The sequence below is a fragment of the Mesoplodon densirostris genome, chromosome 4 (genome assembly GCF_025265405.1).
Source record: "Mesoplodon densirostris isolate mMesDen1 chromosome 4, mMesDen1 primary haplotype, whole genome shotgun sequence".
Lineage (NCBI taxonomy): Eukaryota > Metazoa > Chordata > Mammalia > Artiodactyla > Ziphiidae > Mesoplodon > Mesoplodon densirostris.
In genome coordinates, this window is record NC_082664.1 from 148,059,103 (window position 1) to 148,081,522 (window position 22,420).

The window sequence follows — 22,420 nt, forward strand, 5'->3', positions numbered from 1 at the left end:
GGACCAGTGGGGTGGGATTGGGCTCCACTATGCTGGAGGGACTGTAGGACAGCGTGTTTGGGCCGTTGACTTCTTCCTGGGAGTCTGAACCACTTACGCCTCCCTCTGCAGTGGCTGGAGGGGTCCTTCCCCTTCCATTCCAAGCCACCTTGTTGGGCAGATGTCAGCACAGAGAGATTATTTCTTCTTGTTCTTAAGCTTTTGTTTAACTCTGTCATTATCACACCTAACAAAATTAATAACAGTTCCTTAACATTGTCTAATACAATTCATATTCAAATTTTCCCTTCATGTCAAAATTGTCTTTTTACAGTTGAGCTTGTTTTGAATCAGAATCCAAATGTGGACCAAGTGTTGTGTTTGTTTGTTATATCTTTGAAATTTCTCAATCTAGAGCAGTACCTATTCCTACTCCACCCAACAAGGGCCCCTCGCCCCCCCTTATTTTTCACATCATTGCTTTGTTGAAGAAACTGGTTTGTGTGTCCTGAGAACTTTCCAGGACAATTCTGGGTTTCACTGATTGCTTCCTGAGAATTTTTCAGGATAATTTTGAGTTTAATTGCTTCCTCATACAGTTAATTTGTTCTATACCCCATATTTTATCTGTAGACTAGAAATTAGCAGTGAAGGCTTGATCAGATTCGTCTTGAGGAATGGGAATACTGTGTTCTTCATAATTCATTACTTCAGGGAGGCACAATGTGCTTGATTGTCTCCGTTTTAATGATGCTAAACTTGATCAGTGAGTTTAGGTTGGTGATGTTCAGATCCCTTCCTTATAAAGTTTCCTATCTTTTTACCTAATGATTTTAGCAGCCGTTAATAATTGCTGTTTGAGTCAGTATTTATTAGGAATTGCAGGAGGTTGTTTTAAATTTTATTATTTCTTTCTCATTTATTAGCTGGAATTCTGTATAAAATCTTTTCCCCTTCCTTGAGGGCTATTAGGTTACCCTGAAGTACAGTTTATGTTGGAAAAGTGGATAAATTTGTTTCCCTCAATTAACAGTTTTCACAGTAGTGAATTGATGCCCCAACAATCTTAAATGGTGTTTTGAGAGTTCCTCCTCTATTATTTTTAAAAATTGTGGTAAAATACACGTAACATAAAGTTTACCATCTTAACCATTTTTTAAGTGTACAGTTTAGTAGTGTTAAGTACATTCACATTGTTGTGCAATCAGTTTCCAGAACTCTTTTCATCTTGCAGAACTGAAACTCTAAACCTATTAAATAACAACTCCCTATTCTCCCCTCCCCTTTCCCCCTGGCAACCACCATTCTACTTTCTGTTTCTGTGAATTTGACTATTCTAGGTACCTCACATAAATGGAATCATACAGTGTTTGTCTCTTTATGACTGGCTCATTTCACTTAGTATAATATCTTCAAGGTTCATACATGTTTTAGCATTTGACAGAATTTCCTTTCTTTTGAAGGCTGAATAATATTCTATTGTTGTATATACCACATTTTGTTTATCCATTCATTCACTGATGGACACTTGCGTTGCCTCCAGTTGTATTATGAATAATGCTGCTATCAACATGGTGTACAGATATCTTTTCAGGACCTTACTTTCAATTCTTTTTTTGTGTGATCAAATATTTTATTTTATTTTATTATAGTTGCTGTACAATATTATGTTAGTTAGAGGTGTACAATATAGTGATTCACAATTTTTAAAGGTTATACTCCAAGAATGCTCAACATCATTAATCATTAGAGAAATGCAAATCAAAACTACAATGAGATATCATCTCACACCAGTCGGAATGGCCATCGTCAAAAAATCTAGAAACAATAAATGCTGGAGAGGGTGTGGAGAAAAGGGAACACTCTTGCACTGCTGGTGGGAATGTGAATTGGTACAGCCACTATGGAGAACAGTATGGAGGTTCCTTAAAAAACTAAAAATAGAACTACCATATGACCCAGTAATCCCACTACTGGGCATATACCCTGAGAAAACCATAATTCAAAAAGAGACATGTACCAAAATGTTCATTGCAGCTCTTTTTACAATAGCCCAGAGATGGAAGCAACCTAAGTGTCCATCACCGGATGAATGGATAAAGAAGATATGGCACATATATACAATGGAATATTACTCAGCCATAAAAAGAAACGAAATTGAGCCCTTTGTAATGAGGTGGATAGACCTAGAGTCTGTCATACAAAGTGAAGTAAGTCAGAAAGCGAAAGACAAATACCATATGCTAACACATATATATGGAATTTAAGAAAAAAAATGTCATGAAGAACCTAGGGGTAAAACAGGAATAAAGGGGCCTCCCTGGTGGCGCAAGTGGTTGAGAGTCCGCCTGCCGATGCAGGGGATACGGGTTCGTGCCCCGGTCTGGGAGGATCCCATATGCCGCGGAGCGGCTGGGCCCGTGAGCCATGGCCGCTGAGCCTGTGCGTCCGGAGCCTGCGCGTCCGGAGCCTGTGCTCCGCAACGGGGGAGGCCACAACAGTGAGAGGCCCGCATACCGCAAAAAAAAAAAAAAAAAAAAAACAGGAATAAAGACACAGACCTACTAGAGAATGGACTTGAGGATATGGGGAGGGGGAAGGGTAAGCTGTGACAAAGCGCGAGAGAGGCATGGACATATATACACTACCAAACGTAAGGTAGATAGCTAGTGGGAAGCAGCCGCATAGCACAGGGAGATCAGCTCAGTGTTTTGTGACCGCCTGGAGGGGTGGGATAGGGAGTGTGGGAGGGAGGGAGACGCAAGAGGGAAGGGATATGGGAACATACGTATATGTATAACTGATTCACTTTGTTACAAAGCAGAAACTAATTTAAAAAAACGGTTATTGTGTTGTACAATATTAGTTCTTTGGGATATATATCCAGAAGTGGAATTGCTGGATCATATGGTAATTGTATTTTTAATTTTTCGGGGAGTCCCCATACTGTTTTTTACAGTGGCTGTACTATTTTACATTCCTACCAATAGTGCACATGGGTTCCAGTTTCTCCACATCCTCACCAGCATTTGTTATTTTCTGTTTTTTTCATAGTAGCCACCCTAATCGGTATGAGGTGACTTCCTCTATTATTTTTAGTGGTAGTGTTATAATGAAATTATTAGTTTCTATATATTCAGTATGTTTATGTATTCAGTCATTCTTTTTTTTTTCTTTTCCGTTATGGTTTATTACAGGATATTGAATATAGTTCCATGTGCTATACAGTAGGACCTTGTTGTTTATCCATTTTATATGTAATAGTTTGCATCTGCTAATCCCAAACTCAATCCATCCCTCCTTAATCCCCTCACCCCCTTGGCAACCACAAGTCTGTTCTCTATGTCTGTGAGTCTGTTTCTGTTTCATAATAAGTTCATTTGTGTCATATTTTGGATTCCACATATACGTGATATCATATGGTAGTTGTCTTTCTCTTTCTGACTTACTTCACTTAGTATGATAATCTCCAGGCCCATCCATGTTGCTGCAGATGGCATTATTTCATTCTTTTTTGTGGTTGAGTAGTATTCCAATGTGTGTGTTTGTGTGTGCATACATACATGCATACCACATCTTCTTTATCCATTCATCTGTCCAGAGACATTTAGGTTGCTTCCATGTCTTGGCCATTGTAAATAGTGCTGCTATGAACATAGGGGTGCATGTATCTTTTCGAATTGTAGTTTAGTCTGGGTATATGCCCAGGAGTGGGAATTGCTGGATGATATGGCAACTCTATTTTTAGTTTTTTTGTTGTTGTTGTTACGCAGGCCTCTCACTGTTGTGGCCTCTCCCGTTGCGGAGCACAGGCTCCGGACGCGTAGGCCCAGCGGCCATGGCTCATGGGCCCAGCCGCTGCGCGGCATATGGGATCCTCCCAGACCGGGGCACGAACCCGTGTCCCCTGCATCGGCAGGCGGACTCTCAACCACTGCGCCACCAGGGAAGCCCTATTTTTAGTTTTTTGAAGAACCTCCATACTGTTTTTCATAGTGGCTGCACCAATTTACATTTCCACCAACAGTATAGGAGGGTTCCCTTTTCTCCACACCCTCTCTACCATTTGCTATTTGTAGACTTTTTAATGGTGGCCATTCTGACTTGTGTGAGGTGGTACCTCTTTGTAGTTTTGATTTGCATTTTTCTAATAATTAGCGATGTTGAGCATCTTTTCATGTGCCTACTGGCCGTCTGTATGTCTTCTTTGGAGAAATGTCTGTTTAGGTCTTCTGCTCATTTTTTGATTGGGTTGTTTGTTTTTTTTGTTATTGAGTTGTATGAGCTATTTGTATATTTTGGAAATGGAGCCCTTGTTGGTTGCATTGTTTGCAAATATTTTCTCCCAGTCTGTAGGTTATCTTTTTGTTTTGTTTATGGTTTCCTTTGCTGTGCAAAAGCTTATAAGTTTGACTAGGTTCCATTTGTTTATTTTTGCTTTTATTTCTATTGCCTTGGGAGACTGACCTAAGAAAACATGGGTACAATTTATGTCAGAGAATGTTTTGCCTACGTTCTCTTCTAGGAGTTTTAAGGTGTCATGTCTTATATTTAAGTCTTGAAGCCATTTTGAGTTTATTTGTGTGTATGGTGTGAGGGTGTGTTCTAATTTCATTGATTTACATGTGGCTCTCCAGCTTTCACAACACGACTTGCTTGAAAGGACTGTCTTTTCTCCATTGTATAGTCTTGCCTCCTTTGTCAAAGATTAATTAACTGTAGGTTTGTGGGTTTATTTCTGGGCTCTCTATTCTGTTCCGTTGATTCATATGTCTGTTTTTGTGTCAGTACCATGGTATTTTGATTACTTTAGCTTTGTAATATTGTCTGAAGTCTGTGAGGGTTATGCCTTCTGCTTTGTTCTTTTTCCTCAGGATTGTTTTGGCAATTCTGAGGCCTTTATGGTTCCATATAAATTTTAGAATTATTTGCTATTTCTGTGGAAAATGTCCTGGTTAATTTGATAGGGATCGCATTAAATCTGTAGATTGCTTTAGGTAGTGTGGCCATTTTAACAATACTAATTCTTCCAATCCCAGAGCATGGGATATCTTTCCATTTCTTTGAAACATCTTTGGTTTCCTTTATCAGTGTTTTATAGTTCTCATGATATAAGTCTTTCACCTCCTTGGTCAGGTTTATTCTTAAGTTGTTTTGTTTTGGGGTTTTTTTGATGTGATTTTTTTTTAACATCTTTATTGGAGTATAATTGCTTTACAATGGTGTGTTAGTTTCTGCTTTATAACAAAGTGAATCAGTTATACATATACATATGTCCCCATATCGCTTCCCTCTTGCATCTCCCTCCCTCCCACCCTCCCTATCCCACACCTCTAGGTGGTCACAAACCACCTAGCTGATCTCCCTGTGTTATGGGGCTGCTTCCTACTAGCTATCTATTTTACGTTTGGTAGTGTATATATGTCCATGCCACTCTCTCGCTTTGTCACAGCTTACCCTTCCCCCTCCCTGTATCCTCAAGTCCATTCTCTAGTAGGTGTGCATCTGTATTCCCGTCTTGCCCCTAGGTTCTTCTGACCGTGTTTTTTTCTTTTTTCTTTTTTTTTAGGTTCCGTATATATGTGTTAGCATATGGTATTTGTTTTTCTCTTTCTGACTTACTTCACTCTGTATGACAGTCTCTAGGTCCATCCACCTCACTGCAAATAACTCAGTTTCGTTCCTTTTTATGGCTGAGTAATATTCCATTGTATATATGTGCTACATCTTCTTTATCCATTCATCTGTTGATGGACACTTATGTTGCTTCCATGTCCTGGCTATTGTAAATAGAGCTGCAATGAACATTGTGGTACATGACTCTTTTTGAAGTACGGTTTTCTCGGGGTATATGCCCAGTAGTGGGATGGCTGGGTCATATGGTAGTTCTATTTTTAGTTTTTTAAGGAACCTCCATACTGTTCTCCATAGTGGCTGTATCAATTTACATTCCCACCAACAGTGCAAGAGTGTTCCCTTTTCTCCACACCCTCTCCAGCATTTATTGTTTGTAGATTTTTTGAGGATGGCCATTCTGACTGGTGTGAGGTGATATCTCATTGTAGTTTTGGTTTGCATTTCTCTAATGATTAGTGATGTTGAGCATTCTTTCATGTGTTTGTTGACAATCTGTAAATCTTCTTTGGAAAAATGTCTAATTAGGTCTTCTGCCTATTTTTGGATTGGGTTGTTTGTTTTTTTGATATTGAGCTGCATGAGTTGCTTGTATGTTTTGGAGGTTAATCCTTTGTCAGTTGCTTCATTTGCAAATATTTTCTCCCATTCTGAGGGTTGTCTTTTGGTCTTGTTCATGGTTTCCTTTGCTGTGCAAAAGCTTTTAAGTTTCATTAGGTCCCATTTGTTTATTTTTGTTTTTATTTCCATTTCTCTAGAAGGTGGGTCAAAAAGGATCTTGCTGCGATTTATGTCATAGAGTGTCTGCCTATGTTTTCCTCTAAGAGTTTGATGGTGTCTGGCCTTACATTTAGGTCTTTAATCCATTTTGAGTTTATTTTTGTGTATGGTGTTAGGGAGTGTTCTAATTTCATTCTTTTACATGTAGCTGTCCAGTTTTCCTAGCACCACTTATTGAAAAGGCTGTCTTTTCTCCACTGTATATTCTTGCCTCCTTTATCAAAGATAAGGTGACCATATGTGCTCGGGTTTATCTCTGGGCTTTCTATCATGTTCCATTGATCTATATTTCTGTTTTTGTGCCAGTACCATACTGTCTTGATTACTGTAGCTTTGTAGTATAGTCAGGGAGCCTGATTCCTCCAGCTCTGTTTTTCTTTCTCGATTGCTTTGGCTATTTGGGGTCTTCTGTGTTTCCATACAAATTGTGAAATTTTTTGTTCTAGTTCTGTGAAAAATGCCATTGGTAGTTTGATAGGGATTGCATTGAATCTGTAGATTGCTTTGGGTAGTAGAGTCATTTTCACAATGTTGATTCTTCCAATCCAAGAACATGGTATATCTCTCCATCTATTTGTATCATCTTTAATTTCTTTCATCACTGTCTTATAATTTTCTGCATACAGGTCTTTTGTCTCCTTAGGTAGGTTTATTCCTAGATATTTTATTCTTTTTGTTGCAATGGTAAATGGGAGTGTTTTCTTAATTTCTCTTTCAGATTTTTCATCATTAGTGTATAGGAATGCAAGAAATTTCTGTGCATTAATTTTGTATCCTGCTACTTTATGAAATTCATTGATTAGCTCTAGTAGTTTTCTGGTGGCATCTTTAGGATTCTCTGTATAGTATCATGTCATCTGCAAACAGTGACAGTTTTACTTCTTCTTTTCCCATTTGGATTCCTTTTATTTCTTTTTCTTCTCTGATTGCTGTGGCTAAAACTTTCAAAACTATGTTGAATAATAGTGACGGTAGTGGGCAACCTTGTCTTGTTCCTGATCTTAGTGGAAATGGTTTCAGTTTTTCACCATTGAGAACGATGTTGGCTGTGGGTTTGTCATATATGGCCTTTATTATGTTGAGGAAAGTTCCCTCTATGCCTACTTTCTGCAGGGTTTTTATCATAAATGGGTGTTGAATTTTGTCGAAAGCTTTCTCTGCATCTATTGAGATGATCATATGGTTTTCCTCCATCAATTTGTTAATGTGGTGTATCACATTGATTGATTTGCGTATATTGAAGAATCCTTGCATTCCTGGGATAAACCCCACTTGATCATAGTGTATGATCCTTCTAATGTGCTGTTGGATTCTGTTTGCTAGTATTTTGTTGAGGATTTCTGCATCTATGTTCATCAGTGATATTGGCCTGTAGTTTTCTTTCTTTGTGACATCTTTGTCTGGTTTTGGTATCAGAGTCATGGTGATTTTGGAAGAGTTTGAGAAGGATAAGTGTTAACTCTTCTCTAAATGTTTGATAGAATTTGCCTGTGAAGCCATCTGGTCCTGGGCTTTTGTTTGTTGGAAGATTTTTAATCACAGTTTCAATTTCAGTGCTTGTGATTGGTCTGTTCATATTTTCTATTTCTTCCTGGTTCAGTCTCCGAAGGTTGTGCATTTCTAAGAATTCGTCCATTTCTTCCAGGTTGTCCATTTTATTGGCATATAGTTGCTTGTAGTAATCTCTCATGATCCTTTGTACTTCTGCAGTGTTAGTTGTTACTTCTCCTTTTTCATTTCTAATTCTATTGGTTTGAGTCTTCTCCCTTTTTTTCTTGATAAGTCTGGCTGATGGTTTATCAATTTTGTTTATCTTCTCAAGGAGCCAGCTTTTAGTTTTATTGATCTTTGCTGTCGTTTCCTTCGTTTCTTTTTCATTTATTTCTGATCTGATCTTTATGAGTTCTTTCCTTCTGCTAACTTTGGGGTTTTTTTGTTCTTCTTTCTCTAATTGCTTTAGGTGTAAGTTTCAGTTGTTTATTTCAGATATTTCTTGTTTCTTAAGGTAGGATTGTATTGCTATAAACGTCCCTCTTAGAACTGCTTTTGCTGCATCTTTTTTTTTGATGTGATTTTGAAAGGGATTTTTTTTTTTTTTACTTTCCCTTTCTGATATTTCATTGTTAGTGTAAAGAAGTGGAATTGATTTCTGTTTGTTAATCTTGTATCCTGCTATCTTGCTGAATTTGTTTATCAGTTGTAGTCGTTTTTGTGTGGAGTGTTTAGGGTTTTCTCTATATAGTATCATGTCATCTGCATATAATGCTAATTTTACCTTTGTTTTTAAAAATAAATTTATTTATTTTATTTATTTATTTTTGGCTGGGTTGGGTCTTTGTTGCTGTGCGTGTGTTTTCCTCTAGTTGGGGTGAGCGGGGGCTACTCTTCATTGCAGTGTGTGGGCTTCTCATTGCAGTGGCTTCTCTTGTTGAGGAGCTCTTGGCGTGCGGGCTTCAGTAGTTGTGGCACACAGGCTCAGTAGTTGTGGCTCTTGGGCTCTAGAGTGCAGGCTCAGTAGTTGTGGTGCACGGACTTAGTTGCTCCGTGGCATGTGGGATCTTCCCGGACCAGGGAATGAGCCTGTGTCCCCTGCATTGGGGGATTCATAACCACTGCACCACCAGGCAAGTCCCAATTTTACCTTTTTTAAAAACATTTTTATTTATTTTTAGTTTTTGGCTGTGCCCCATGGCTTGTGGGATCTTAGTTCCCCAACCAGGGATCAAACCCATGCCCCCTGCAGTGGAAGCACGGAGTCTTAACCACTGGACCACCAGGGAAGTCCCTATCTATTTCTTCTTGATTCAGTTTTGGTGAGCTGTATGTTTTTAGAAACTTGTTCATTTCTTCTATGTTGTCCAGTTTGTTGGCATATAGTTGTTCATAGTATTCTCATGGTTTTTTGTATTTCTACAGTGTCAGTTGTTATTTCCCCTCTTTCACTTTTTACTTTGTTTATTTGGGTCCTCTCTCTTTTCTTCTTGGTGACCTGGGCCAGAGATTTGTCAATTTTGTTTACCCTTTCAAAGAACCAGCTCTCGGTTTTATTGGGTTTTCCCTATTTTTTTTATCTCTATTTTATTTATTTCCCCTCTGAGCTTTATTATTTCTTCCCTCTGCTGACTTCAGGTTTTTTTTTTCTTTTTTTTTTTTTTTTTTTTTTTGCGGTATGCGGGCCTCTCACTGTTGTGGCCTCTCCCGTTGGGGAGCACAGGCTCTGGACGCGCAGGCTCAGCAGCCATGGCTCACGGGCCCAGCCACTCCGCGGCATGTGGGATCTTCCCAGACCGGGGCACGAACCCACGTCCCCTGCATCGGCAGGCGGACTCTCAACCACTGTGCCACCAGGGAAGCCCTTGTTCTTCTTTTTAAAATTCTTCTAGGTGGTAGGTTAGGTTGTTTGAGTTTATTCTTGTTTTTTGAGGAAGGCCTGTATCACTATGAACTTCCCTCTAAGAACTGCTTTTGCTGCATCCCATAGATTTTGTATGGTTGTGTTTTCATTGTCATTTGTCTCAGGGTATTTTAACTTTTCCTCTTTGATTTCATCATTGACCCATTGGTTTTTTAGTAGCATGTTGTTTAGTCTCCATGTAATCATTTTTTTCTCATTTCTCTTTCTGTGGTTGATTCTGTGGTTTCATGCCCTTATGGTCAGAAAAGATGCTTGAAATAATTTCTATCCTCTTAAATTTGTTGAGGCTTGTTTTGCATCCTAGTATGTGGTCAGTCCTAGAGAATGTTCCATGGGCACTTGAAGAGAATGTGTATCGTGTGTTTTTTGAATGTATTGTCCTGAAAATATCAATTGGTCTACCTGTTCTATTGTATGTCATTTAGGATCTCTGTTGCTTTATTGATTTTCTGTCTGGAAGATCTGTCCACTGATGTGAGTGGGATGTTAAAGTCTCCTAGTATTATTGTATTCCCATCAGTTTCTCTCTTTATGTCTGTTAGTATTTGTTTTATGCATTTGGGTGCTCCTGTATTGGCTGCATATATGTTAACGAGTGTAATATCCTCTTCTTGTATTGATCCTTTTATCATTATATACTGTCCTTCTTTATCTTTCATTTTGGCCTTTGTTTTAAAGTCTATTTTGTCTGATATGAGTATTGCTACCCCTGCTTTCTAATCATTTACTTTTAAATGAAATATCTTTTTCCATCCCCTTACTTTCAATCTTTGTATGTCCTTCACCCTAAAGTGGGTCTCTTGTAGGCAGCATATTATAGACTCTTGTTTTTTTTTTTTTTTTTTTTAATCAACAGTCTGCCACTTTGTGTCTTTTGATTGGAGCGTTTAGTCCATTGACATTTAAAGTAATTACTGACAGATATGTATTTATTGCCATTTTAAACCTGTTTTCCAGTTGAATTTGTATTTCTTCTTTGTTCCTTTCTTTTTCTTTTTCCTATTGTGGTTTGATGGTTTTCTTTTGTGTTATGCTTGTGTCCTCTTCTTTTTGTTTTTTTGTGAATCTGTTTTGTTTTTGATTTGTGAGTCATTCTTTTTAAAAAAATATCTCATGAGTATTTATTTTTTTATAAATTTATTTATTTTTGGTTGCATTGGGTATTTGTTGCTGCGCGCGGGCTTTCTCCAGTTGTGTGATGTGGGGGCTACTCTTTGTTGTGGTGGGCATGCTTCTCAGTGTGGTGGCTTCTCTTGTTGTGGCGCATGGGCTCTAGGTGCATGGGCTTCAGTAGTTGTGGCGCCTGGGCTCAGTAGTTGTGGCCTGTGGGCTCTAGAGCGCAGGCTCAGTAGTTGTGGCTCACGGGCTTAGTTGCTCCGTGGCATGTGGGAACTTCCTGGACCAGGGATCAAACCCGTGTCCCCTGCATTGGCAGTCAGATTCTTCTTTTTTTTAAAATTGTTGTACACATTTATTGTTTTTGCATTTGCTGCCAGGAATGTTTGCCACAAGTTCACAGCCAAGTTGTAGATAGTGATCTGTGACCCTCAAAGCATGACGGTGTCCACTCTTCCTGAGTCCATACCTGGACTCAGTCTCCACTTGGCTTGTTTGGGTTGGTTTAAGCTGTAAGCTGATTCAAACCTTTCTACACAAGCTGTATATACATTCCAAACACAGACCATCTATCACCCTGGTGGTGAAATCTGAGAGGAACAGCATAAAGTGGTTTATAGCACTTATTGATTTTAACTTGGCTAATGTCCCAAACTAGTTAGGAGATAAGGCAGTCCTCAGCAGGCAGGCAGATTCTTAACCACTGTGTGACCAGAGAAGTCCTGTGAGTCATTCTTTTTGATGCTCAATTATCCCATCTTTGATCAGTGGGAGCCCCTTCAAGGTGGCTCCTGTGTCCTTTGGATATGAACTCATTAAACCTTGAGAAGCTTTCTTACTTTGAGCCCCAACAAGATGTCCTGGGCACATTTCTTGTGCTAAACCTAGAGTCAGTTGTTTTTCCAAGAAGCCAGGGTTTTTTTTGTGTGTATGTGTGTGAGAAATGATATTTAGAGGCCACATTCTGGGCACCAGAGATGCTTATTCTGCTGGATATATCTGTTCCTAGGCCTTTTCAGTGGTCAGAGCTAAAAAATATATTTTTAAAAAGAGGAAAGGAAGATCATGAGTTTATGCTGGTATTAAAATGTAAGATTATCCTTTTTTTTTTTTTTTTTGCGGTACGCGGGCCTCTCACTGTTGTGGCCTCTCCCGTTGCGGAGCACAGGCTCCGGATGCACAGGCCCAGCGGCCATGGCTCACGGGCCCAGCTGCTCTGTGGCATGTGGGATCTTCCCGGACTGGGGCACAAACCCGTGTCCCCTGCATCGGCAGGTGGACTCTCAACCACTGCGCCACCAGGGAAGCCCAAGATTATCCTTTTTATGTAACTGATTTTATACTGAAAATCTTGGTTCCTAAGATTTTCTTACTACACACACACACACACACACACACACACACCAATTTTAAAATATCAAAATCAACATTATTTCTAATGTTAGGACAACTGCATAAAGTTGAGGGTGTATTTTCAGTTCTTTTTGTCCTTAGAATTTATCATATTGAGAATGTATAAGTCAAAATACTATGTTTTAAAAGTCACTGAGGATAATTTTTTTCTCTACATGGTTATGTCACCTACTTGATACATAGTTAGGTTGTTTCTGTGTTTCAATTTTTAGGGAATGCTTTTGTTTATTTAGTTTAATTTTGTATATGTATTTGAAATTATGTAAAACATTTATGTGATTCCAAAGTTACATAACAAGGTATATTCAGAAAAGTCTTGCTTCCATTCCTGTCCGTTTCACCCTGTTCTCTCCTTCCCCATAGGTAACCATTTTTTATTGACTTTTGGTTTACTGCTCCATTGCTCCTTTTTTGCAAATATGAACAAATGTGTGTGTGTATGTGTATGTGTGAGAGTGATTATTTCCTCCTTTTTTACACAAAAAATAGCATACTTGTTTACTGTTCTGCACCTAGAGCAATAGTGAAAAAACAACAACAACAAAACCTTTTATTATGGAATGTCCCGAACAAATATAAAAGTGGAAAGAACGGTATAATGAACCTTCTTTTAACAGTTACCAGCTCAGTGGCCCATCTTGTTTCATCTATGTTCTTACTCACCCCTCCCCCAGTGGATTGTTTTTAAACAAATCCCAGCGTTATAGCATCTATTTCAGTATATATATCTAAAAGATAAAGCTTTATCCTCAAAAAATACCAAAACATAGACATAATATCATCACGTTCAAAATTAATAATAATTCCTTATTATCAAATCTTAATATCAAGTGGCAGATGTCTCAGTATTGTCATCATTAAGTTAGGGTTAAAATATCTGATTGTCTCATTTCTTTTTACACTTGGCTTGCTTGAATCAGGATCCAAATAAGGGCTATACATTGCAGTTGTATACACTGAAAATGTCTTTTAAGTCTCTTTTAATCTGTAAATTCCTCTTCCCTTAATCTTTTTTTTTCCATTGAAATTTTTTTTGTTGAAAACGCTGGATTGTTTGTCCTGTAGAGGCCCTATATTCTGGATATTGCTGCTTAAAGCAGAGATCTTTTCCTGGCCTCCCTAACAACTTATCCCTCTGAGCACTCCTCTGACCCCAGGTCAGTGGCCCCCTCAGTGAGTAGTAGTTATCCCTTTTTTCCTAAGAAGGGCCTCTTCAGATGCAGACACCAGCTTAGTCTCTTGCTTTCCCCCTCTGGGCTGTCTGGGCTCTCCCCATTAGAGAGCTTCAATGAGTCTGCCTGTAGGACTTGTTAGCCTCTGGTTCTCTCCTGGGGCTGAGAACAAAGGAGCTGCTACCCATCCTGTGCTTTCCTGTGGGTGTATGTGGTCAATTGTGGCTCAGGGCACCCCCCCAGCGTGGGCTGAGGTTATGGAAGCTCAGTTAGTCTGCACTGGGGCTTCTGAGCATTAACCAGGGTAGGCTCAGGTCTACTTTGGAAGTCCCTGAGTCAGCTGACTAAAGCTGTTGAGTAGGAACCTGCTTGAGCTAGGGTAGAGGCCCTGGTGAGTCTGGCAGTGTAATGCGGTCTTAGAATTCAAGAAGTGCCTTGGGCCTCTGAAAAGGAAAACGTGATTCTCTGCTAAGCCAGAGGAGAGAAGTACTCACAGTCCTACATGTAGGACTAATCTTTGGGAAAATACAGTCAGGTCTGTTTTTGATTAATAAGGTGAGAGGCAAAGCTAGCTTGGGTGTCAGTGTCAACACTTCATGAGGCCTGGGGATTTCACTAGTGTCCTAGGAGAGCTGGAAGAGAGAATGGTTGGGGGAGGAGGTCATTGTGACCCATGTCCTAGGAAAGCCAGACAGCTCTGATTGGAGAGCTACAGGCCTGTGGCTCCTGCGTGAACTGCTTTCTTGCTGTTCTTTCCTAGACTTGCCAGGTGTGCCAGATGCTGCTGCCCAACCAGTGCAGTTTCTGTGCCCACCAGCGGATCCACGCCCACAAGTCCCCCTACTGTTGTCCGGAGTGTGGAGCCCTCTGTCGCTCTGCCTACTTCCAGACCCATGTAAAGGAGAATTGCCTGCACTATGCCCGCAAGGTGGGCTACAGGTGGGTGCTACCTGACTCACTGTCCTGGGCTTGCCCAGTGACTGGTTCTTTTTCTGGACCAGAACTCATTTAAGACTTGAGTTTTGGGAGTTCCCTGGTGGTCTAGTGGTTAGGATTTGGTGCTTTCACTGCTGTGGCCTGGGTTCAGTCCCTGGTTGGGAAACTGAGATCCTGCAAGCCACGAGGCACGGCCAAAAAAAAATGAGTTTTGATCTTAAGAGGCCTGGGCTCCAGCCTAATAAGAGAAGAACGTTGATTGGTATGTGGACAGACATTTTTATCTTGTAGGGAACCAGAATAGCAAGGGGAAGAAGAATAAGGAGTTAAAAAGTTAAACATTAAAAAAAAAAAAAAAGCTTTGGGACTTCCCTGGCTGTTCAGTAGTTAAGACTCTGTGTTTCCACTGTAGGGGACACGGGTTCGATCCCTGGTTGGAGAGCTAAGATCCCACATGCCATGTGCAGCACAGCCAAAAGATTAAAAAAAAAAAAAAAAAAAAAAAAGCTTTAAATGGGAAGATTTGGGGGAGATTAGAATATATATAAACATTCACTTTGTCAGTTTGTTTTTTAAAAGTATATAAATTTGTTCACAAAGTTATCATGTTTGGCATATTAATTTTAAAGTTCTATTTCAGTAATAAATTTACAACTGTCAGTACTTTCAAATGTTCTCAATTTTTGTTAACAGATGGCAAGATGCCAAACTCAAAGGACTGTAGTATCTTTGTGTTGATTAGTTTTTGTCAGTTTGTGAGAAGCAAAACCTGAGAATGGAAAAAATCATCAGCTTCATGGTAAAACCGAGAAAACTCTATTTTAATTAAACAATCTTCTCCATTGTGTCGAACAAATATAAGCAAGAAGTCATTTTCAGGAAAAAGATCAAAATGAGGGGGAACACTCCCTCCAACACTCATTGATCCATCATTTTACATTGAGGCAATCAGGTCTCCTTTACTGGTTTACTGGTTGCTTGGGAGTTTCTACATCTTCTTATGCTTTACTTGATCATTTTTACTTCAGAAATATAATTTTGCCCAAATTTATTAAGGTTTTCTTCTCTTTGGTATTAAATTTTTTTATTGATTTAGTTCATTTAATAAACATCTTTTGAGTACTTACTGTTGTCTTTAGCATTGTGCCAGACACTCAAGATACAAAGATGATTAAGACCCAGCTCCTGCCCTCAAGGGGCTTCAGTCTGATAGGTTACAGACATGCACACAAGTAGTTACGATTCAAAGTGGTAAGTCCCATAGTTGAGGAATGGTCAGGAAAGCTTCATAGAGGAGATATTAGGAGGTTTTAGGTAGAAGAAAGGGGGAGAGCATATCTGGCAAGAGCATAGGCAAGGGATACCAGCACACATAAAAGGGCTTACAGGAATGATGAGCATTTCAATAGATGTAGGTCAGGATGAACTGGAGGAAGGGTGAGAAATGAGACTAGGGAGTTGGTAGAGGCCAGGCCATGCAAGACCTTGTATTCCTTGGCAGACGTTTGGACTTTATCCAGTGGACAGTGATGAGCTACAGAAAGATTTGCAGCAGGGGAGTGATCCAACTGGATCTGTGTTTTAGAAAGATCATTCTGGAAAGCTGACATGTATATTAGAGGGGAGAGATTAGAGACTGGTTGTGTGACAATCCAGATGAGAGACCAAGGGATTCAGCTAAGGCATGGCTGTGGGGATGGAGAGAAGGTAAATTTGAGAGAGATTAGGAAGTAGAAACATTAGGGCCTGATGATAGTTTGTATACTGGGGTGAGGGATGGGGAGTGGTTAGTGATCACTTCCAGGTTTCTCTCTTGGTATAAGCATTTCCAAATGTAGACTGATTTCTTTTACATGTTATGGAGAATGGAGAAGCTAAAGTGTATGGGAAGAAAATAATCCAGAGATGGGGTTATACAAAGCCCTTGCCACCGTGTTGCAGAAGAGCATTGCTGGGCAGCACCCCAGGCTACATTTTAAAACCAAACACCTGAACCTATGTTTTTTGCAGTATTCATAAAGTTTGAAAATACCTTTCTAACTTTGACTTGAGTGTATGCTGCTTGTTTCAAGATCAAATCGAATCCAATAGCAATGCAATCAACACTTTAATTTTTGTATTTGAATCTTGAATCCAAGAAATTTTCAATAACACAGATGGATTAATAGCATTTTTTGTCTTTTAATTAAATATTTTACTTTCTTCTGTAAGAGTAGAAAGAAACCTAATGCCTCAAAAGGAATTTAGTTTATCAAGCCTTTGTAAGAAATGTCAGAGAAAAAAGTATTATGATTCAGGTAGAGGGATTACTGAAGATATTGACATTAAAATTTTCAATGATCTATGGTTGAACTCAGAAGATATACACACTAATACAGTATTCATTATACTTAAGATCTTCAGCTATTAATGTGTTTTTCTGGTAACAGCTTTATTCAGACAATTCATGTACCATCCTATTCACCCATTTAAAGTGTCCTATTTGGTGGTTTTTACTATATGCACAGAGTTGTACAATCAGTCACCACAATCAATTTTAGAATATTTTCATCACCCAAAAAGACACCCTATATTTGCAATCCTCCCATCCCCCCCAACCCTAAGCAACTACTTTCTGTCTCATAGATGTGTCTCCTTTGGACGTTTCATATAAATGGAATATGTGGTCTTAGCCTAATGTTTTCAAGATTCATCCATGTTGTAACATATATTAGTATTTCATTCCTTTTTTGTTTCTACCTGTTGGCTATTATGAATAATTCTGCTAATGAACATTCATGTACAAATTATTATGTAACACATGTTTTCAGTTCTTTTGGATATATACCTAGCAGTAAAATAAGGAACTACCAGATTGTTTTCCAAAGTGGCTATACCACATTTATATTCCTACCAGCAGTGTATGAGAGTTTTGATTTCTTCACATATTTGTTATTGTCTGACATTTGCATATAGCCATTGTTGTGGGTATAAAGTTGTATCTCATTATGATTTTGATTTGTATTTCTCTGATGGATAATGATGTTGAGCATATCTTCATAAATTTATTGGCCATTTGTATATTTTCTTTGGAGAAATATCTATTCAGATCCTTTGCCCATTTAAAAATTGTGTTATTTGTCTTTCTGTTGTTGAGTTGTAAGAGTTCTTCATATATTCTGGTTACAAGTCCCTTGTCAGATGTATGATTTGCTAATATTTTCTCCCATTCTCTGGGTATTAATATTTTTTAGGAAATTCTCAGAAGGTACCTATGTTCCATTTCACTGAGCTCTACTACAGAGTTTTACAATATTATATTTTTAGAATTCTATAAATTATTCTGCTCTTTCTTGAAAATTTGGAGAGTGACCAGTGTCGTAAGGGAGCAAGTTTAGACTGTTTAATAATGTGTTATTTTCTTATTATTTGTGGTTATTGGCAAAGCTAAATATTTTACTGCTCTTTATCTTTTCTAAAACTTTATATGTTTGACAGCATATGGTTCTATAATTGTCTGTTTTCTCTTTTTCTCTTAAACAGTTGGTAAAGAGCTGTGTCATAGGGTTGGATTTCTCTTCTGCAGAGTTTTTCATCAGTTTGTAAACCCTGCTTGATTCAGTCCTTCACTGAGGCTACTTGGCACATGTTCTTTTACCCCTTTATATTCTCACTTTCCGTGAGGTTTCTTCCAAGAATGTCTGCTGGGTAAATAGAATGGATTTTCAGTCGCATTTACATTGCTCCTGTAGGAGTTTGGTCAAACTGCACAAATAAAACCACTTAAGAGATTCTTTACACGCCAGGTGTATTTGCCACTTTGGATGAATTTGGAAACATGTGGATTTTTTTTCTCCTCATAATTGTGGTATGAATGTACTTCTGTGTGCTAGGAGTTGGTCACTATTTTGTTTAGCAGGAGAGAAAAGAAAATATAATTTAAGTGTAAGTAGTTTGTATAGTTGCTGTAACACATGTACACATTTAGTAACGAATGCTCATAGGCCTCAGCTGTGAACAGGCTTTGCGTTCTGTGCACTTCTCCTCATTGCTAATTAAGTTTGCAAAAGGTGATTCTGTCCCCCACCCCCACTCCCCAACACACACAAAAGGAAGAAAGACAAAAAGGACTGGTCAGGGTTCTGTGATGAGTTATGTGGATTGCAAAAATGGGTTAATGTATTGAAATGCAGGCTAATATTTGGGAATCAAAGAATTCTTAAGTGAAGGGATGTCCTTTCAGTAAAGCAACAGCCTCTCTTCTAGCCTCTCTATCTAGCCTACTGGGATGTCAAGGTTATAGGAGCAAGCAATATTGCAACAAACGGAAAATAATAGTTATCTCAAGAGGAATAGCTGGGAGCAGGGAAGGTGTTTTCTCATGTAGGGGAGACCTGTGTGTGTTTATAGGCAGGAAGAAAGACTGAACACATGAGAGGGTCTAGGAACCTGAATAGATGCAGGTTAGCCTGGAGGAAGGTCACATCATTTTCTGATACTGAAGGAAGGAAACACAGTATTTATAGAGAGATATTTTGAAGTTGAAAGAAGAGTCCAACAGACCTCAATTTCAGAAAAACGGTTTAAGACAGTTGATACTTTACAAAAATGATATATGCACTAAACAAAACTCAGAAAATACGAATTGGTAGGGAAAAAAAGAAAAATGTTATCCATAGTCCCTCCAAGGAGACACTAGAACACTTATGAGCTGCACGAACCAAAATGGCGTCGGGGGACTTGCCTCGTGGTGCAGTGGTTAAGAATCCGTCCCCCAATTCAGGGGACACGGGTTTGATCCTTGGTCTGGGAGGATCCCACATGCCGCAGAGCAACTAAGCCTGTGTGCCACAACTACTGAGCCCTTGCACCACAACTACTGAGCCCGTGCGCCACAACTACTGAGCCCGCGCGCCTAGAGCCTGTGCTCCGCAACAGGAGAAGCCACTGCAATGAGAAGCCCGCACACCACAACGAAGAGTAGCCCCCACTCACCGCAACTAGAGAAAGCCCGTGTGCAGCAACGAAGACCCAATGCAGCCAAACAGAAATAAACAAACAAAAAAAAATACATTTATTAAAAAAAAAACCCCAAAATAGTATCAGGCACATGTGACTACTGAGCACTTGAAGTGTAGCCAGTGCAACTGGCCATTTTATTTTATTAATTTAAATTTAAATAGTCACATGGACAGTGCAGTATAGAACATGTCCATCATCACAGCAAGTTCCATCAGACAGTGCTGCTCTAGAGCATTTCTTCTTGGGCTTTGAGGGCTGTTTATTTAATGTTGTTATGGCGAGTGTAGCATTCCGTAATTGTACATTTTATTCAGTAAACATCCCTGCCTGTTCGGCTCCAGCTTGCGGGAAGGCACAGGCTTTCTGCAGTCTTCTAAAATTCCTCTTGGACTCCTGCAGTTGTTATCACACTTAAATGGATACTGTTGATGTCATTTTTGAACCATTCTCCACCCTCTCCACTCCCACCAGATTCTCTTGGCTGGGTTCAAGTTTTTGGTTTGCAGAAGAATATTCTCTGGCCAGTGAGGGGAGGGGAGGCTCTCTTCCCCCTTCTCTACCAGGTTGGGTGTTGGGCTTGGGGGACCCTGGGTGACTGCATTATGCCAGGCGGCAGCAAGCAGGCTCTCAAGGTGTACATGTGGAGGATAGAAGACTGAGTGCATGAGGGAGGGGGAGAGGGAGGGTCCCTGAGATGGCCCTGTTCCTGTCTTCCATTCCTCCTTTTCCAACACTACTTCTCGGTCTGACATGCCTACTCCCCCCGCACCCCCCAATATCTGTTATCCAGGTGCATCCACTGTGGGGTAGTCCACTTGACCTTGGCCTTGTTGAAAAGCCACATCCAGGAGCGACACTGCCAGGTTTTCCACAAATGTGCATTCTGCCCCATGGCCTTCAAGACTGCCAGTAGCACCGCGGACCACAGCGCCACCCAGCATCCCACCCAGCCCCACAGACCCTCCCAGTGAGTGCAGCTCCAGGGCCAGCAGGCCTGTGGGAGCAGAGCTGATAGCTTGGGTGCTCTGTGGGGAGGTGTTGGGATGGACTGGGAAGCCTGGGCTAGTGGCAGAGATGCCCGGAGTCCTCTAAAGACATCCTGAGTCTGCAGAGTATCAACGTTGGCTCAGACTATTGATTTCCCAAACCTGACTCTGGTTCAGAGAGATCAGAGATGGGGTGGAGGGGCCTTGTGGTTCTGCCAGCGCAGCCTTGGGTACCTCACACGCTGGGGCTTGTCTCATCAGGCTCATTTATAAGTGCTCCTGTGAAATGGTCTTCAACAAGAAGAGGCACATTCAGCAGCATTTTTACCAGAATGCCAGTAAGGCGCAGGTGGGCGTCTTCAAGTGCCCTGAGTGCCCGCTCTTGTTCCTGCAGAAGCCAGAGTTGATGCAACATGTCAAGGTGGGACGCCTTGGGGAAGGAGGCTGGGGAGAAGGGCACATGCCTCAGGCCGGGGGTCTGACTCTGTGCATCTTTCCCCTTGCCCAGTCAGTAATCGCTCTCCCCATCCCCAGAGCACCCACGGTGTTCCCCGAAACGTGGACGAGCTGTCAAGCCTCCAGTCTTCAGCAGACACATCTTCAAGCCGCCCTGGCTCTCGAGTTCCCACTGAACCCCCAGCCACCAATGTGGCTGCTCGGGGCAGCTCCCTGCCCTCTAGCCGCTGGGGCAGGCCTGAAGCCCATCGCAGGGGTGAGGCCAGGCCCCGGCTGAGGAACACTGGCTGGACCTGCCAGGAGTGCCAGGAGTGGGTTCCTGATCGGGAGAGCTATGTGTCCCACATGAAAAAGAGCCATGGTCGGGTAAGTGTAGCCACACGGGCACAGTGCAGCCCCAGATTCTCTGGACTTCTGTCCTGTGGGGTCATAGCCCCCTTATGTGGACGACTTCCTGGTGCTTTGGGCATGGTGGGTACTACAGATCTTGAGGTCTTGGGGCATCCTCCTTTCTGCCTTCATCATCTGAGAAGAAAGATGCACCCAGAACTGTCTTACGGTTCTGATGCTTTGCATCCTGTCATCTCCCATAGACGTTGAAGCGGTACCCATGTCGGCAGTGTGAACAGTCCTTCCACACCCCCAACAGCCTGCGCAAACACATCCGCAACAACCATGACACAGTAAAGAAAGTCTACACTTGTGGGTGAGTCCCTGGGGGCGGGAGCCAGGGGGCCTGAATTTATCAAGACTGTCCATAGTACCACTGGGGCTTTTCTCTGTTGTGAGATTAGGGCTCAAAGGCAAGAGATAAGCAGGTTTCTAACGGGAATATGCTGTGGCTAGGTCAGAAATGAGGGCATTCCAGAAATAAGCTCCTAGAGCCTGGTGGCTCTGGAGCCCTCCCCGTTCCCAACTCCCTAATCCCAGGCTGGCCTGCCAGTCAGCGGTGGAGGGCCCTGAGGTTTGAGAGGAGCGGTGGCAGTGTGAGCATGTGCCCCGCTCGGCTGTGAGGCTTCAGCACCATCCATTCGAGCTTTAGGACAGGACAGGCCACTCTTTCAGGCTGACCACTAGCCCAGCACTTGGGTCCCTGGACCCTGATACCAGAGAGTGGAGAGTGCGGTCATAGCTCGGGGCCAGTACAGATACTCACTTGCTCTTGTTGTCTGCCACCTTGGCTGGCTTGCTGGCTAGATTTCTCTGGGGAGTACTCAGCACCACCCAGCCAGCCTGAGGGCCACTCTGCCTGCTCCAAACTCTCTCCCCGCTGGAGCCAGAAGCAGTTTTGCCTCTGCCTGCCTGCCAGACCTGCCTGGCCCCACTGGGCCCCGGAGCCTGTCATCTTACATGACCTCTTTCGACTGTACTTTTGCAGGTATTGCACAGAGGACAGCCCCAGCTTTCCTCGGCCCTCCCTCCTGGAGAGCCACATCAGCCTTATGCATGGTATCAGAAACCCTGATTTGAGCCAGACGTCCAAAGTCAGACCTTCGGGCGGACATTCCCCTCAGGTGAGCGTGGGACCCCTG

The 22,420-nt window shown here is 41.2% G+C and overlaps 1 protein-coding gene across 10 annotated transcripts in view; it reads left to right on the forward strand.

Annotated features, from left to right (window-relative positions):
* ZNF592 (zinc finger protein 592) overlaps positions 1–22,420 on the forward strand; it is a 61,236-nt gene that overhangs the window by 32,954 nt on the left and 5,862 nt on the right. For 9 of the 10 annotated variants that reach the window (XM_060097449.1, XM_060097453.1, XM_060097450.1 and 6 more), the window contains 6 exons: positions 14,270–14,448; positions 20,237–20,413; positions 20,694–20,853; positions 20,967–21,254; positions 21,482–21,594; positions 22,267–22,402. In XM_060097449.1, coding sequence (XP_059953432.1) covers positions 14,270–14,448; positions 20,237–20,413; positions 20,694–20,853; positions 20,967–21,254; positions 21,482–21,594; positions 22,267–22,402 — 1,053 coding nt within the window. Of the gene's footprint in view, positions 1–14,269; positions 14,449–20,236; positions 20,414–20,693; positions 20,854–20,940; positions 21,255–21,481; positions 21,595–22,266; positions 22,403–22,420 lie in introns of those variants that run through there. The other variant, XM_060097459.1, reaches the window with a different exon arrangement.